We start from the raw sequence: 18914 nt of genomic DNA on the forward strand, positions 1-18914 counted from the left end.
CTACTTACTTCCGTTTCTCTGGTTTCTTATAGGAGCAGGACATCATAAGTAACCGTAATTTTGTAGACACAAAAAAGTCCCCGACTGACCTCATTGTGGTGTCCATCAGGTCAGGGAGTCCAGCATTTTGCCTGGCTTTCTTAAGTATCGTCTGCGATGGAGACTCCTACTGAAGGTGTGAACTTTACCAGACATGGGCATAGTCCAAGCTACAAAAAGTTTTAGGTAGGGTAGAAAAAAATTCTGCACGGTAAGAATGCTTTTTGAAGGAACTCGCCAAAATCCATCTAGAGTAAAAAAAGAAGATATAGGGTAGCAAGGGGGTATAGCTAGATTCTCACCCATCATGAGCAAGCATATGGGGGAACAAAAAATATCTAAGGGGCTAAGAGGACCATTGTACATTGTACCAAGAGGGACCCCTTGTCAAGAATGGAGACAAAAATTATACAAAAGTAGGATCCAAAATATACATTACTTAGTAATGCTTACCAGAACAAAAGTTTTGGTTAGTGTGGTAAGACGGGGAGATAACAGGGAAATGGAGAGGCATTGGTAAGGTAAGTAGTTTTCTTATTTTCCTCCATTACAGTTTGCTTCTTGAGGACAACTCCCAACCACATGCACCATTAGGACACCATATTGGTGGGTGATTGGAATGGCCTCCATGCTGTACTATACTGCAGAAGAAATATGGCTCCAAAAGCATCGCCCAAAGTCAACAGATAACTCCCAGGCTTGACCTGTTGGTTCGAGGATACAAAGGAATTGTCCCAACTCAAGACCTCTACTTGGAAAGGAGACCGTACCAAATTTTTGCACTTAACCAAATGTAACCCAGTTTTTCAGGAGACAAATCCCCACAATACAAGACAGATTTACCATTTTCTAGACTGGTTGACAACCCCTTTAGGATCCATGTCCGCCCCATTCGTTACCATTGAGATTTCTAAATTATCCCTGAAAAGTTACTGAATACAATTTTGTAACATTTTGACCAAAGACAACAACTCTCCGTCTTAACTTGAAGTTCCCGGTTCTTAGTGGGGTTACTATTACGACCTAAATGTTCCCTATGCTCCTAACTTTCTGACTGTAGCACAAGTATGAGAACGTCTGAGACGTTCAGACATGATAATGTAACTTGCGGTTATCAGCTGGAAACCATTCAGTGCTGGAGAGACAAAGCAAATACACAACGATTTCCTATAATCATTGATGTCCAATAGAGGAAGCGGCACCGGGAGCCCCTCGTGCCAACAGCAGCAAAGGTTTCAGCTTGGTCTCTAATACAAAGTGATCGCTTAGCATTTTCCATGAAAAGTTATCCTTAACTCCTTCAGTGCTGGAAACTTGTAATGTGCAGTCATATGCAAAAGTTTTAGATGGGTGTGGGGAAAGAAGGATGAACCGGGTTTGACCCAAAATTTCTATAAAGTTTAACTTTCTCTTGGAACTCGTTTCGGCCTAATCCCTTCCCATCCACATAAATATGGCAGAATACTTCTAGTTGCTATCGACTTTCGAAAATTATCAAAAAGAGTTAGAAAATCAGTAGTTGTAGTCGTAGTCAGGGAGGTCACCTGAAGCTTGGTCCTCAATGAACCATTTATAATGCCAAGGACTGAACTATCGGAGTCCACACCAGCGTAGAACAACCCCCCTTTTCATTATGTAGACCTGACAACAAGTCTCTTCATCGCCGAGAAGTGAACGTGACATAACCAAGTGCCGACTCTCATCCCATCATCATGAATTAATGACAAAGTATGGGTGAGCGGAGATCAAGTTTTATGAAGCTGCTGCTGATGGGTTTCTTCAGCTGTGTTGCGAGCAACCTGTCAGGGATCAACCACCACGTAGAGGATTTTATCAAGAAACCTTTACCAAGGTGAACAGAAAGATTGACGAGATGAAATTTTCTTAACACGGTATTGGACTGTAGCTGGCGCTATACAATGGAGCACCAGGCAGTGTCAGACGGAGGTTCCTTGTACCATATAAAATGATTCTGGTGGTTTGCCCTCGAACAACCCCTAAGAAGTAGACCAAAGTACCCTTCAAGTATGAGAGTCTTCTTCTGGACCATTATTGTGTTAAAGCCTGGGCCCAACGGAGGAGCCTCTGGTGCTTTGGGATAGTTTGACACTGGCACCAAGGGAAAAAAAATAAAAAAAAGTTACACCTACCCCAGCTGCAACTTTTTTTTTCTCTAGAGAACCCCTTTAAGACCACGATTGGCCAAGATTTGTGTAAAATAACATTACGTTTTCCTCTAGCACCAGACAGCTCTTCTTCCGTCTATCCACTTCTTCAAACACAGTCAAAGGATCTGGTAGGACAACCAAGTTGTTCAACAGACGAGAAAGCAGAAACAAAAAGGGAACAAACACGGTTCAAGTATTTGTGGTCTTCTGAAGTCGAAAGAATAAGACAAGCTGTTCACGGCTCGATGGTCTCCAAGAAAGCCATTGTACAGAAGGAGGGAGCAGACAAAACCCTGCTCGGGGTGTTTTTGGAAAGTGCTCCACTAAGAATGACACATACTTGCTCAGTTTTGTCTACCTTGCAGTTTCCATTTTGACCATGAGCTTAGAGACGTAATGGACATGGTCTTCACTTCTCAAAGCCATTGAGACTGGATAAATGAGAGGACTCGGAGGTGAGATGGCTTACACAGACAACTTGTATTAATATGACTTCCTAATGATCCGCTCCCAAAACCCCACAGAGAACTTTCTACAGAGAGTGGGCGAGGAGTCGGATTTCTTCTCACCGAGGTGTTTAGTAGACCATCTTGATCATTAAGAACTTTCTTCAGATGGGAATTTAAAGGGGTTTTACAGCATTAGAAAATTTTCCCCCAAAATAGCACCACACTAGTCCATTGGTTGTGTCTGGTATTGCCGCTGAGCCCTATTGTTCCCTTCAGTTGATGCCATTTCTGAAACAAAACTTACGTGTTCTTCTAACACCTTCAAATTTTTGGATTTCTTAAATGCTATTTTATTTTACAAGGGTTGTCTAGTTTTGAAAAGTAATTTTCCCTCGCCTTAGCAGACTGAGGTTTCTCAACGTGTCCACACAAATATTGCAATGGAAATGGTGTAAGACCTTATTTCTCCAGTGGGGGTGCTGTAGGGAGATTTTCTAGTTTTTGTTAGGTTTCTTCACATATTACGAGAGGTTTTACATTGGTGATATAAAAAAAACAGAAGAAAAGTAGTGATACTCATTTTTCCCTGACCTCCATTTGCAAGGCGTGTCCCCTGTGACAGCACTGGCTATGAGGTGCAGAGGTTACATCATCACTGACCTCACTGATCACGTGTTGCGTACTGATGATGTCACTGCTGAAACATAACCAGTACCCAACCACAGACGCCAGAGAAAACCCCTGCTTGGATTACCAGTGATCAACTGTAGTCTTTTAGGACAACCTGGCAGTAAGTGTATCATTTCTCTGCACTGCCCCCACAGGAGAGTTGAGGCATTACATGGTAAACATTCAAATCAATGGGTTGGCTGTTTATCACAGGACATGACGGGTCCTCCAAAGAGAGAGAGACACTCTTTGTGGTCAAGTGATGAGAAAGGGGTTGCGAAGGGGAGGAGGGCCCATTCCATGCTTGTTCCGGGGCCCCCAGTTACTGGTCATTATGGAATAGATGAGTTCTGCTCAGGCATCGCTAAGGATTAGTTTGGGAATCTCCGCTCTATGCCAACAAATGACTCTTGTATAAATCCAGTGTGTACATAGGTTTTGGCAGGGATCACACACACATCATGTGCACACAATACTGCCGGGCAGCTCAATAAGATTACTAGAGGCTGTAAAGTAAAGTGAGATTGTCTTCACGGCTGCTCGCAGACCTGCTCCTTGGCGGCTTCCTTCACAGATCATTATGTAATTATGTGAACAAGTCGCTGCTATACTACTTTATGGAGCGTTCCCCGCCACTGAACCAGATCCACCCTTTCGGTGCCAGATGGCACCCATCTATAGCAGCTAAGAGGTTAAAACGGCCAAAAAAAAAAAATGTGACTGCTGGAAAAGAGACTCGGCTCCTTGTCTGACGTCTAGACAATAAAGACCAGATTTGGATGGATTAGATTGAAACAGGCGGCTTGTTTTCCATATATTGTAACTTGAGTTATCTGGGATAAGATATTAGATTTACACACATCATCCCGTATACCCGGGTGCTAAGAGGAAAGCGGGATGTGGTGCGAATCATACAATGGGTCATGTCTGGTATATGGAAAGGGCGAGTATATGAGATACCACATACGTCTAATATAATAAATATATGCAGTGCCCAGCACATGTAATGGGTGAGTATTCAAGATACCACATACGTCTAATACAATAAATATATGCAGTGCCAAGCACAATTGTATATAGTACCCAGCACATGTAATGAGTGAGTATATGAGATACCAGATATGTGTAATATATAAGAATATGCAATACCCAACACATGTAAAGGGTGCGTATATAAAGATATCAGACACATATAACACAGGACTATATATAGTGCCCAGCGCATGTAATAGTGGAGTATATGAGATATCAGATGTAGTACAACAGTATATATAATGTCCAGCACATATAATAGTGGAGTAAATGAGATATCAGACATGTAGTACAGAAGTATATATAATGTCCAGCACATCTAATAATGGAGTATATGAGATATCAGACGTAGTACAGAAGTATATACACTGATCAGCACATGTATTAGTGGAGTATATGAGATATCAGATGTAGTACAGGAGTATATATAATGCCCAGCACATGTAATAGTGGAGTATATGAGATATCAGATGTAGTACAGGAGTATATATAATGTCCAGCACATGTATTAGTGGAGTATATGAGATATCAGACACGTAGTACAGGAGTATATATAATGTCCAGCACATGTAATAGTGGCGTATATGAGATATCAGACATGTAGTACAGGAGTATATATAATGCCCAGCACATGTAATAGTGGAATATATGAGATATCACATATGTAGTACAGCAGTATATACACTGATCAGCGCATGTATTAGTGGAGTATATGAGATATCAGACATGTGGTACAGGAGTATATATAATGCCCAATATATGTGATACATGAGTATATGGGATGCCCAACATATATAAGAAGCCTAACTTTATAATTTATGACAGTGCCATAACCGAATATAATTGATATATAGCACAAGTAATTGGTGATATCATGTGACATATAGTATATATGTAATGGCTGAGCTTAGCTGGGGCTTAGGGGAGTATGTATGGTATAGTAGTATATGTAATAATATGATAATATAGCACAGATTAATAAGATGCTCTATAGATATAGATCTAGGCTGCTTTATTAGATGGTCGGCTCATCCTTGGATATGAATGGTCGCTGTAGGGGAGATATATGGGAACATCAGCCAAATAATATCCGCTGAGAAAAAAATAGATCCTCTCCTGTTAACAAAAACCGTTTGTTTTGACTACAATATATCTAAGATATTCCGTTTAATTTCCATCTTATCAATGTAATGTTCTTCTATTCCATTAATAGCCGGCGTTGTCTTCGCTCTCGGCCGCAGCCGGTGAATAATCTGCTATAAGATAATTGCTTTATTGAAAAGATAATAGCGCAATAAATAAATAATGGTTAAACTGTATCTGTTACCTGATATCGCTATCTCTCTGGACCCGCGAGAGTCTCCCCAGTTCTGGCACCAGCAAATGGACCTTAAATTATCATTTTTGGCACCAATAACAAAAGAGGCCACTATGCTGGGACTCGCTAAGCTCAGCATACCTGACGTGCTTCATATTATTACTGATTTTTACAGGTTGTTGGGGGGGGGGGGGTTGTAAGTGTCTTCGGAGCCTCTTCAGGATGGGACGTACAGTAAACTAGTGTATTATACAGGTAGTAATACAGCAATTACAGAAATTATAATTCAGAGAGTCCATGTATTATGAGAGTCATCAGTCCGGCTCCATCACCCTCGGCAGGCAACTGGGGAGGGCTAAGAGTAGTCCAGGCCCCTGGGTTGTTTTTACTTTTTTTTAAAAAAAAAAAGGGGTTCAAGTTGTTTTTTTTGCCTTAGAAATTTCAGCTTATTTGCAGATTGACGAAAACTGTGAAATCTCAGCAATGGAGGTAGATATTAACGATAGGAAAACATTCAATGATTCAGGTGAACCTAACCTATTTATCTGCAGGAGTACGGTGATATGCTGGTTATGGTCACACTAACCTATCTGCAGGGCTGGGGTGATATATGCTGGTTCTGGTTACAGTAACCTATCTATCTGCAGGGCTGGGGTGATATATGCTGGTTCTGGTGACACTAACCTATCTATCTGCAGGAGTACGGTGATATGCTGGGTCTGGTGACAGTAACCTATCTATCTGCAGGTCTGGGGTGATATCCTGGTTCTGGTGACACTAACCTATCTATCTGCAGGGCTGGGGTGATATCCTGGTTCTGGTGACAGTAACCTATCTATCTGCAGAGCTGGGGTGATATGCTGGTTCTGGTGACAGTAACCTATCTATCTGCAGGGCTGGGGTGATATGCTGATTATGGTGACACTAACCTATCTATCTGCAGGAGTACGGTGATATGCTGGATCTGGTGACAGTAACCTATCTATCTGCAGAGCTGGGGTGATATGCTGGTTCTGGTGACAGTAACCTATCTATCTGCAGGGCTGGGGTGATATGCTGATTATGGTGACACTAACCTATCTATCTGCAGGGCTGGGGTAATATATGGGTTTCAGTAGTGACCACAATGGTACCTGTCAGCAGCAGATACATATCCATTTTTATATATGCCATAAAGGGATTGAGAAGCTACGGATCGGTAAGGGAGATATTATGGCTTTGAATCTGTTTTTAGATACTCGGACAGCTATGTCTATCATGTTATCTTCTTATCCTATGAATCGTGTTTATGTGAAAATAAATTTAGATGAGGAGCCTCTAGGTGGGGCTTGCATTGCGTGAGGCAAGCTCCCATCCAGTCCCATACTACTATATATATTATAGGGGTGTCTCAAAATTTCAAAGAAGCCACCTTTCATTGCCGAATCCCATAGCATCACCACCAGCTTTACTGTCATCCATTCACAGCTATGCGTTATTACCTGGACACACCTAACAACATCATACACCATTTACAAACTCAACTACACAGAAGGAATGAGAACATATCCATTCATGCCTTCAAAAGCCATAAGCTAATAAGGAATTCTTTGATGGTGATTGTGTAAAGGAAAGTATGACCATAACATACCATTGTGGTCATCCTTGTAAAAGCTCATTGAGAACAGAAGAACACAAGACAAAGTATACGTCATCTAACCATGCTTCATACAATAGACCTACGTTGAGGCCCAGAAGATCAAGCCTTTGATGCTGGACAGGCCTAAAAAACCAGCCTGCTGCCATCATATTGTATCAAGGAGCGCAACCTCACTAAAAGTGGGACTCCAGAAGGGGCGGATTCATGGGAGGACTTTGAGACACTGAATCTTGGTGTCCAGTTGGCCTGAAGACATTCAGAGTGGGATGCATAGCCTGGAAGACAGGTGGAGCGGAGACCAAGCAATGGCCTAAGACAACTAAGAGTGGAGGCATACGTAAGAACAGCTTGGGGCCCTGTAGGTGGGTGGTGGTGACTGTGAGAAGTACAATTTGAGGGAGACTCCTCTTCCATCGGCCAAGTGCCCAAAGGACTCCAAGTTACCTACAACAATAGTAAGCTACTAATAACTCATATTGTGGTTGTTGACAATGTGTCCACTACCTGTACGTTCCAATATCCATAAACCCACCTATTCTCACCCTTGTAATACCCTGCTACCCCAACCCCATAAGCCCCCCATTTGCTTCACCCCATCATGGCCAACATATGCCCATCGCAAAGTGGAGAGTCTTAAACTGGCCATATGCGAGAACGTTTGGGTGGGTGCAACGACTTCACTGGTTCACTGGATACAATGTAATACAACAGACCAATCACCTGTTAGTATTCTAAGAGAATTAAGTAAGGGCGGAACCCCTAATAAATATTCATGACCAGCCATTTTGATGGAGACAAGAAAAGGTGATATCTCGGGCACTTCTTAAGATCCTCGGTGGGGCCTGTAGAGCAGTATCCTCCACCATTTTGATGGAAATGCACCGAAGAAATTTAGGAGGATCACAATACAAGTTGATGAAAGAAAACGACCATCTAAAGACGTATATACTTATTATATCATGCTGAGATAATTCATGTAAAAGCATGAAACCCCCCACAGATAAGTCAACACATGAAGACCAAGTTCCTTCCTTTGTAAACAAGACTGCTCGTGAGATGAAAGAGTTTTGTGTTTTGGTCACAGGATTGTAAGCTGGACAGTAATTTTAACCATCACCAGCTTAGCACTGAGCAAGCGGGACAGATGCAATGTCACCTGATGTGCTAGTGACAGATAATTGTGGGAAGCACTTCAAAGACGGGGATAAAATGATATACAAGCAGTGGATGGGGGAGAAGACAACCTCTGAAGCAAGGCTGTTAGCAATTGTCAGTCAGGTGGTGACACGTCCTCCTGCCAGGGCCTCCTTTATCATGTCCGTCTGTGGCCATACAAGACAAGAATGGATCCAGAAGAAGGACTTATTTTCCTTTGCTAGGATCTATTTCTGTTTTGGGGAAAAACACAACCAAAAATTTCCAATTTACATCCATAAATGTTCCCCCAACTCTGTATCGTAAAGAATAAAAAGTCTAGAGTCATCGCAAAAAGCAGTGACCAAAAATGGTAGATACATCTCAGTGTATTAGCTGGAGGTGACTTCATTTATTAAAGTTTCCAGATGGTCAGTTATGGAAGAGACCAGTGAAATCAATATGGATGAAAGGTAACAAATTCTAAGTTACGAACAAGGTAACTTTGGAGTAAAATCAAGCATACAAGTATTTGCCGATTGTCCAAGATTTCTGGGCATTGGGGACACGTGACCAAAATTACCAAATGTACAGCCAAGACTAAATCCTGACTCTACATCGTAAAGTCCATAGTCACAATGAACAAAAGTGACAACTGTATCTAACTCTACCTGATGGAGAATTTCATATAAAAGAATCTGAGAGGACATTGTATCTTAGAAGTTCTTTGATGATGGATTCATCTCTCAACAAAGAGTTGGGAGATGAATCCATCATCTTCACCCCAGCCGTTGTTCTAATGCTAAAGGTTGCCCAAGATCATGGACATCCACCAAGATCTTCTAACCCATTACAAGATAGATATAAGTAGAATTCAATGTTCTTTGGCGTCAACTTGGAAAAGTCCTATATATGGCACTAACAGAGAAGGATAGAGTGAACTCTAAAACCTAATGTTCTTCAACGCTGACTTGAGGTGTGACCCAACAATTTTCTCAAAATTTTTTGGAGTTGTCATAGCCAAATCAGACTTGTCTACTCTTCCAGAAAGACAAACAGTGTGTCAACTGAACATGCCTATATGGGGGCTGTATGACTTTGTGTCGGTCAATGTCATGGAGGTGCTTCAGCTGTCACTATTATGAGGTTACTGTTGCGATCAGTATTATGGGTGGGGAACCATGACTGCCTGGTTCTGGGGGAAGTTTGCCGTTATGGGGGTTCTAGTGGTAAAGTCTTAGTCAAGGATCATGTCTAACAATTTTCTTTGAAGTTGTTCCTTTAGGTAGAAGATCAGGACCAGGACTGCCCGTCTAAACTCGAGGGGTCATGAACTGAACTTAATCCACCATCGCTACTTGACATTTCTGTGGAAAACTTTACATAAACATCCAAATAGATACATTCCTTAGCCATAGGCATCATCGCTGCTTGTACGGATAAGTAACCTCTCTTTCTATATCCTAAGGCCTGAGCTGTCAGCAGGACACATTCCCCAGCACCATAAAAGGAGCACATTTCCTGGAGCGTTCCCTCCTTGTCTTTCATGGGCTTTGGAGCCCAATGGACGTCTATGGGCTATTTTTTTTAGGTTCACCTTAAAAACATATACATTGTCATTGTTTTCTCTGTTTCTCTTCCTGAAGCTTATTTGTCTCGTGAGCCAAGAAGTTACCTTATGAAATCTATAGCCAACATTTTCTTTTTAGATTTGGTGGCCAATTTGGTAGTAGCCCGAAATCCACCAAGACTGCAGTTTTGTCCCTCTGCTGTGCTTCACCCTGCAGCTCGGCCCGGTCAGATTGACTCCTGTATGAAATCACAAGCTCACCAGGGAGTCAGGACATGACAACCAATGTCAATGACAACCAATGTCAATGACAGCAAAGAGAGAAGAATTATATTCAACGATAGAGTTGTATTGGCCAAGACTGAATCCATTATGGTGCCGGGTTTTACTACATAGGACACAAGGACTTGGTGTTGACCCTTGTATCAATGCATAACTACTGTACACAGGTACTCACTACCCAATATTAAAGGGCAAAGGACCAACCAGCGCTGGGCCCCTCTCTCCAAAGGCCTCATGGTCTTCTAATGTGGAATGTACGACCTTCACATACAAGCAACCAATATAGTGAGGGATTTTGTAAAAAAAAAAAAAAAAACATCAGCATCTAAATATCTTCCTCTACCAAGCAACTCAAACGTCTGCCTTAAAAGGATTATCTGAACAGTATTTTTAGTTTTTGGGTTTTTGTTACAAAGATGTAAGAATTGGAAGAAAATCAAAGAATTCCCGATTCCCTGCTGCTCCCATTCCCTGCTGGTCTCCACTTCCTGATTCCTCAACACACAGGAAATAACTGTTCAGCTATTCACAAGGATGACCCGCCTCTGCCACCGATTGGCTAAGCTGTCACTTCCTGTGTGTAAACAGGAACCAGGAAATAGAGATCAGCTGGAGATCGGAAAATGTCAGAACAGGAGTGGCAGTGAATCGATGAAATAAGAATCACTTACATTTTTTTTTTTTTTTTTACCATTCTGGTCTAGTTTATAAAAAAATAAAATGGTCAGACAACCCCTTAAATAGAAGTATAACCAACCTGTGGATATCAACAACACCAGATTGCTAAACTACCTAAAATTGCCATCTTGATTGAAAAATTCACTAGGCAAAACACAAGCAGAAAAAAAAAAAACCCTCTGAAAAATATTCACCTCCTCCTCTTAACACAAGGGTTTGTCCAGGATCAGAAAATGATGCCTGCTCGCTTATGAAACAGCGCCAAATCTGTTCAAAGGCCAAGTCTGGTATTACAGCTGAGTTGCACTCACTCCAATGGAACTGACCCAACTCATGGACAGATGTGGTGTTTGTTTGTGATAAACCCGCCATGTTTTTCCAATCCTGGACAACTTTTTTAAGCACATGAAAAATTTTGAAAAAATAAATCGCTCATTCCTTTCTACTTCTAGGATTTCTAGAACGTCAGATTCCAAATTATCAAAATTTAAAGACATTTTCCCAGACAAGTCCTAAGACCATGAAAATTCTGCATCTTTCTAATATTTTGTGTTTCAATTCTTTGCCATTTTTCAAGATTTCATGAAATGAGAAACAAATGTGAAAATCTGACCTAGGACCTGCCGAATAGGAGGAATAACAGAGGAACAGCACAATTCAGAATTATGAGTGTGGGTTTGTCCGGTAACGCCCACTTGTCAATTTATGCATACATTTCCAGGAGGAGTAACAGATGAACAGCACAACACAAAGTAGTATATCCCTTAAAATGACAATTCTGGGACATTTTTTCTGACAATTGTCTACAAAAAAAACCTCAGGAGAGGCGACTGGTCCTACTACTTGAAGTACCCGCAAAAACACAATGGAAAAAAGAAGAATATGACATAACACAGTCATAACATACACAATAATCACTTTATCTGGCTCAAAAATTTACCAAAAATGTACACGTCAGTTCACAGCCCCTATAGTGATAAAAATTGCTTACCTACTCGAAGCTCTTGTCCGAAGACCGTCCTCTCTCCGAGTGCCGAGCAATTCCATCTGGAGTAACGGAACTGATACTGACATTCATTGATCCCCATCTGTGCCCCTTCTCCGATAACTATAATGGCATCCGGGCGGCTCTCGCAGATGGCTCTTTGCCGAGGCGCCAACCCTGGAATCTTGTTGCAGATTATATTTGCTCCCAAAGCCACCACAGATGACAAAGCTCTAGAAAGAAATAAAATGAGCTATCAGAGATGAAGAGGAAGTGTAAGCAGATGACCAAGACTGGAATGGAAATGTACAGGGGAAAACCAGGGATCTGGAATGGTGGCCATATTGGTGGCCATCCAGCTCCATCAAAAATTGGCTAAAGAGAACTTGACTAAAGATAACAGACAATGAGACTCAAGGATGACGGATTATACAGGTTGGATGGGTCTGTTGATAGGTCAATAGGCCCATATTTTTTTATTTACATTGGTGGAGGAACCATATCGGGCACAACTGACCATAGGTCTCATACAGACTCCATGCACATGGCTTGGCTGATGAATGGTCTCCAGATACCTTCAATAGCTCTTGGCCAACAGCAATTTTTACCCTCTACGCCAAGCACAAAAACGTACTGATGCCGATCATACCCATGTGACATATTAGAAACCAACAGAGACCTACCAGGACCTCGGAGATTTGTCAACTCTTCTGGGAGTCATAGGAGCTCTCCCCTTATCTCGGGAGCCTCCTGGACATTCCAGATTTGGCAAGTATGGGCAAATAGCTGCTAGATACCATAGGAGGTGACTTATCTCCCCAAGAACCCAAAACTAGGGTGCTGATTTTCAACACGCCCAATCTTTCTATCCAACATTATCTACCGGGAAAATTAGATACATCCCAGACACATATGGTCCCTACTTGCTTAATTTTGACAGGACTGGTTGACTAAGTGTCGTAAAGTTTATTAGAAAATTATCTAAATTTTCATTGTATAATAAAGACTCACTTTAGAGATGCAATACCACACATGACCTGTGGACAGGTGTGGCGCTGTTTCTGGAAGAAAGCCGCCATGTTGTTCTCATCCAGTAAAGCAAAGTTTTATGGTTTTAAAATGAGGTTCCCCAGTGTTTTATACAATGCTTGAGATATGTCATCACAATGCACTTGACTGGTGGACGCCATCTTGGCGCTAGCGTGATCTCTAATCTAACCCGTCATCTTTTGTGATTGTGACCTGGAAATGACTGTTTCTTTATCGGACATTTTTTATGTTTTTAGTGCGTTTTGTTTCTTTACTCTGCGGATAAGGATTACTGTCCTGTCTTGGTGGCATTTTCAAGGATTTTGTGTATAGGAGGGAAAGGGGAGGGGGCAGCCATTTTGTTCTCCGCATTAAGTGCTCTGTCTGGTGCTGAAGAAACAAGAGATATTTACAGTGTAAGGGCCTCGCCGAGCATGTTGTGACAACACAAAATCTCAGAAGGAGCTTAATCCTCATGTCCTTAAAAGCCACTTACAGTGGAGGTCCGAGGGGGGGGGACCAACATGGGAATGTGACAACTGAGACTTCAAAAATATCCAAAAACATCGGGAGATGGCTGGTATGGAGGCCTCGGGTGAAAAATGTGTAGGGACTAGGGCAAAAGGGAGTAATACTGCGGTCATACAAATGACACAATACCGTCATATAGTGCTCATCTAATATTACATACCATTATAGTACCATGCACCGCCACAACGTACCTTCATTATTACCACCATAGAGTGTCCACAGAACACAATCGCTATATAACACTATATAGAGCGCTCACATAGTTAATACATAGTGCCATATGGTGCTGACAGTACACTACCATACAGTTTTAATATTGTGTACTATCTAGGAACATATATGAGTAAAAACATGATACAACACAACTTCATGTAAGTTATTAGACATACAGAAGGCCTACAAGCCTACATTTTGGGCCTGTAGGGACAGCAGCGCATTGGAGGCATTTGTTACATGGCTGACAACAGACCGCAGCTCAACTGTAGTCTGTTTCCAAGGGCAACCAGCAGAATTTTAAATTAATAGAAAAAAGGAAACACGTAGGGACAGTGTAGGGAAAAAATTGCAGAAAAAAGTGGCCTTGTTGCCCAACGCAACCAAGTCACGGCACACCTTCAATTTTAAGACATTGGTCAGGCCAGTTTTATGATAAACAGGCTCAACGTGGGCTGATGTATGGACCATGAGGCCTGAGGCCTACAGAGGTATAACATGGGCCAGTATCAGGCTACGCCACAGGCACATGACCCCTAACTTTGGAATGTGACCATCCATGGTCTAGTGGAGTTTTCCTTTAAATTTTCTTCCATCTGTCAGGAAAATTACTGACAGTCATCAAATCTTGGCCTTTCTTTACAGCCACCCATCAGTAAGGAGTGATTGCTAAGCATGGAAAGAGATCGAGCTGAATCAACACGGTTCGCATGTCTACCTGAGAGCTCGGGAATTTCCACCAACAAAAAGTTCAGACATTAAAAGCACAAGGTTAAAGGGGGAATCTTGTGATTGACTGGAGGAATTACACTGTAAAAATAACAATACCATTGAAATAACTTCCATATGACAACCACGTTTAGCGTCTCAACCACCAAGATACACAATGAGGCCGCAGACAATGTAGCATCAGATTAGTGCCGAGCACTTCTCTCCGCTCTTCAGTGTCTACGACTGGATTCCGTGATAAAACCTAATAGCTGAATGAACTTAATCTGCCCAGTATAGTCATAACAACCCACGACCACATAGGAGAAGGTAACAAAGCCCCGTCATGTGCACCCATGAGCTTCTCATCACGGCCAGACGTAACGTTCAGCCACTTTATTGCACCTATCAGTAATATAGGACGGTGAATCATGGACTGAAGTGACTCATTCTTGATAAAGTCTAGGTATTTCCGTACAAAAACCATTTCCTCAATGTCTATACATTGCCTTCCTTAAGCCTAAAAAGGACAAATCTGAATTAAACCTCGCCCCCCATCTGATTCCGGTGCACCCCCGGACACGATTAATGGCCCCTTATTTTCCCCAGTCATGTCCTTTGATTCCATCCTGTCCTTTAGAAGATGTCTAAGCCTTCACCACCTCAAAAACATTTCTAAACCCGTAAATCATCAAAATTGCTTGTACTAGTTCCCACCTAGACTACTGCAACCTCTTGCTCCATGGTCTTCCATCTACAGTTGACCATACACCTTACACATCTGTAGGCCGAATAATATCTATATCTCCAGACCTCCATGCACTTACTGTTGGGGAACAGTCCCAAGGCCTCCATAAGTGGTCAGCCGGTTGACAGGTTTGGATATGGCCAGCGAACATTCTTGACAATCTTCAATTCATCTTTGACCTCACTGCCCAATTCATTGACCTCTCCCGCTTTTACGCTCTCGTTACCCAGTCAAGGGATCAGGCTATCAACAACTTGTCCCCTCCAGATATCTGTTCCCTAAACTCCCAATACCAACCCACTCATGATCTCAGGTCCTCATAAAACCCTTCTCCTCCTAGCATCTTTTTCTCTCATTGCCTCCAAGATTTCTCCCGTGCTTCCCTCATATTCTAGAATTTGTCAGATTGACCCATCTATGCTTTCAAAAACAGCCTGATGACCCATCGTTCCATGTAGTAACAGAAGATTTGATATACATTATATAGAATAATGTGAAAAACTATGGAGTAACCATTATATCTGGATATTTCACTATTACCCTTCCCTTCATTCGGCGGACCAGCAGGGGTCCCAGGAGTCAGACATCTACAAATAATACAGCAATAGCCTATCCCGAGCATGGAACCTGAATGGTTAAGCCCCCCAACATGCAAAGGCAAACACAACTGGAATATTTCTTTGTATTTCACATTGTAAAAGTTCCTGCCATCTAGAAACCATTTCTAGGAAACTTGGAGCTAACGGATCTCATCAAGGCTTCATCTTTAGTCTGGAGTTTTCATGTACCAATAAACAGGCTTAATAATCCAATCCGCAACCCAATAGAGACACATAATAAGATCCATCATATAGGGATCGAGGAGAGAAGCTGAGCTCTGTGATATATAAGATTATATGATAGGGGAGAGAAGCTGAGCTCTGTGATATATAGGGTCATATGATAGAGGAGAGAATCTGAGCTCTGTGATATATAGGTTATAAGATAGAGGAGAGAAGCTGAGTTCTGTGATATATAGGTTATAGGATAGAGGAGAGAAGCTGAGCTCTGTGATATATATAGGATAGTATGATTGAGGAGAGAAGCTGAGTTCTGTGATATATAGGGTTATATAATAGAGGAGAGAAGCTGAGCTCTGTGATATATAGGTTATATGATAGGGGAGAGAAGCTGAACTCTGTGATATATAGGTTATATGATAGAGGAGAGAAGCTGAGCTCTGTGATATATAGGGTTATATAATAGAGGAGAGAAGCTGAGCTCTGTGATATATAGGTTATATGATAGGGGAGAGAAGCTGAACTCTGTGATATATAGGTTATATGATAGAGGAGAGAAGCTGAGCTCTGTGATATATAAGGTTATATGATAGAGGAGAGAAGCTGAGCTCTGTGATATATAGGGTTATAGGATAGAGGCGAGAAGCTGAGCTCTGTGATATATAAGATTATATGATAGGGGAGAGAAGCTGAGCTCTGTGATATATAGGGTTATATGATAGAGGAGAGAAGCTGAGCTCTGTGATATATAGGGTTATAGGATAGAGGCGAGAAGCTGAGCTCTGTGATATATAGGGTTATAGGATAGAGGAGAGATGCTGAGCTCTGTGATATATAAATTTATATGGTGGAGGAGAGAAGCTGAGCTCTGTGATATATAGGGTTATATGATAGAGGAGAGAAGCTGAGCTCTATGATATATAGGTTATATGATAGAGGAGAGAAGCTGAGCTCTGTGATATATAGGTTATATGATAGAGGAGAGAAGCTGAGCTATGTGATATATAGGGATAGAGGAGAGAAGCCTAGCTCTGTGATATAGGTTATATGATAGAGGAGAGAAGCTGAGCTATGTGATATATAGGGTTATATGATAGAGGAGAGAAGCCTAGCTCTGTGATATATAGGTTATATGATAGAGGGAGAGAAGCTGAGCTCTATGATATATAGGTTATATGATAGAGGAGAGAAGCTGAGCTCTGTGATATATAGGTTATATGATAGAGGGAGAGAAGCTGAGCTCCGTGATATATAGGTTATATAATAGAGGAGAGAAGCTGAGCTCTGTGATATATAGGGTTATAGGATAGAGGCGAGAAGCTGAGCTCTGTGATATATAGGGTTATATGATAGAGGAGAGAAGCTGAGCTGTGTGATATATAGGTTATATGATAGAGGAGAGAAGCTGAGCTATGTGATATATAGGGGTATATGGCAGAGGAGAGAAGCTGAGCTCTGTGATATATAGGGTTATATGATAGAGGAGAGAAGCTGAGCTATGTGATATATAGGGGTATATGATAGAGGAGAGAAGCTGAGCTCAGTGATATATAGGGTTATATGATAGAGGAGAGAAGCTGAGCTATGTGATATATAGGGATAGAGGAGAGAAGCTGAGCTATGTGATATATAGGGGTATATGATAGAGGAGAGAAGCTGAGCTCAGTGATATATAGGGTTATATGATAGAGGAGAGAAGCTGAGCTCTGTGATACATAGTGTTATATGATCCTATGACAGTAGAGTCACCCTTGTCATCACTCTGCACATCTGACACAATTCCATTAAAGACGGAGGTTTTATGTCTCAAAATTCTAAATTCCTTCTCCATATAATAAGCAAAACATCATTGCAACATTACAATCAGTTATCCGGAGACGATTGTGTAGTAGTTTTTACGCAATATTTACTCAGCTTGAACACATGGTAAATAATGCAGAAATACAGCCTGAGAATTCCAGACAGCCATTCCTCTGCCGTGACGAATTACCGCCACTTCTGTATCAATAGACAGGCAGAGCCTCCCTGAGAACATGCCTAATGTGCAAGCAATACAATATCTGCCCCATGGCGCTGGCCTCCTCTTAGATATCCTATAGCCACCCAAGCTCCTAAAATATTTACAGGTGCTTTGGCCGAGGCTAGGCTCACACCTTCTACCAACAGTAATCTCTTGCATATTTTTAAAGAGACAGCCTGTCAAGAGGGTAGAAGAGTAAATCAGCAGAGGAATCAGATTACAGATGCCCATAGAAGTCTATGGAGGTGGAGTTGCAGAAAGACACACAAAGATATGCTGCCCAAGTCTATGGAGAGGGAAGGAAAAGCCAAGTGAGAGAGACATACAGATACATAAGTAGTACTCTTTCACCTTATCTGGTTTATTCTCATCAACATAGGTCAGTACTCTTCTATAATATCCTATATGGCAATGCTACCTCTGAGTGAGTGAGAGAGTTGAGGAGCAGAATCCTCACTCACTCTGAATTCTCTGATAAATAGATCTTGTCAGCTCACAGAGGTATCAGGCTATGGCTGCCCATATCTATAAACGGGGAGGTGAAGCTGCAGAAAGACACACAGACATGCTGCTCAAATAAATCTAAGGAGAAGACAGAAGAAGCCAAGTGAGAGAGAAGTACAAATACAAAAAGGCAAGCTGCTGCAGCTAGCAGTAAGTTTTTATCTCACCCCAAGTGCTTTATTCACGCCAATGCTCCTCTACAATGTCTTAGAAGGAGCTGCTGCTTCTGAGTGCATGAGAGAGAGTTAGGGAGCAGAATCTCCCATGTGCTGTCTATGGGAGACATACTAATGGCTAGTCTCTAACCAATAGCTCAGGGACAACTGAGAATTTGGAATAACACCACAGAAGTGAAGATTTAGAGTTGCACTTTATGTATGTACATGTTAAGATACACCATGCCAGTCACTGTAATGTTA

At 41.7% G+C, this 18914-nt stretch overlaps 2 protein-coding genes across 3 annotated transcripts in view; one reads left to right on the plus strand and one right to left on the minus strand.

Annotated features, from left to right (window-relative positions):
- The window catches only part of FBLN1 (fibulin 1), a 364927-nt gene that overhangs the window by 210717 nt on the left and 135296 nt on the right, over positions 1 to 18914 (plus strand). The window lies entirely within an intron of this gene.
- WNT7B (Wnt family member 7B) overlaps positions 1 to 18914 on the minus strand; it is a 61405-nt gene that overhangs the window by 9598 nt on the left and 32893 nt on the right. For both annotated transcript variants that reach the window (XM_075275164.1, XM_075275163.1), the window contains exon 2: positions 11970 to 12196. In XM_075275164.1, coding sequence (XP_075131265.1) covers positions 11970 to 12196 — 227 coding nt within the window. The remainder of the gene's footprint in view (positions 1 to 11969; positions 12197 to 18914) is intronic.

This window comes from Leptodactylus fuscus, chromosome 5 (genome assembly GCF_031893055.1).
Source record: "Leptodactylus fuscus isolate aLepFus1 chromosome 5, aLepFus1.hap2, whole genome shotgun sequence".
Lineage (NCBI taxonomy): Eukaryota > Metazoa > Chordata > Amphibia > Anura > Leptodactylidae > Leptodactylus > Leptodactylus fuscus.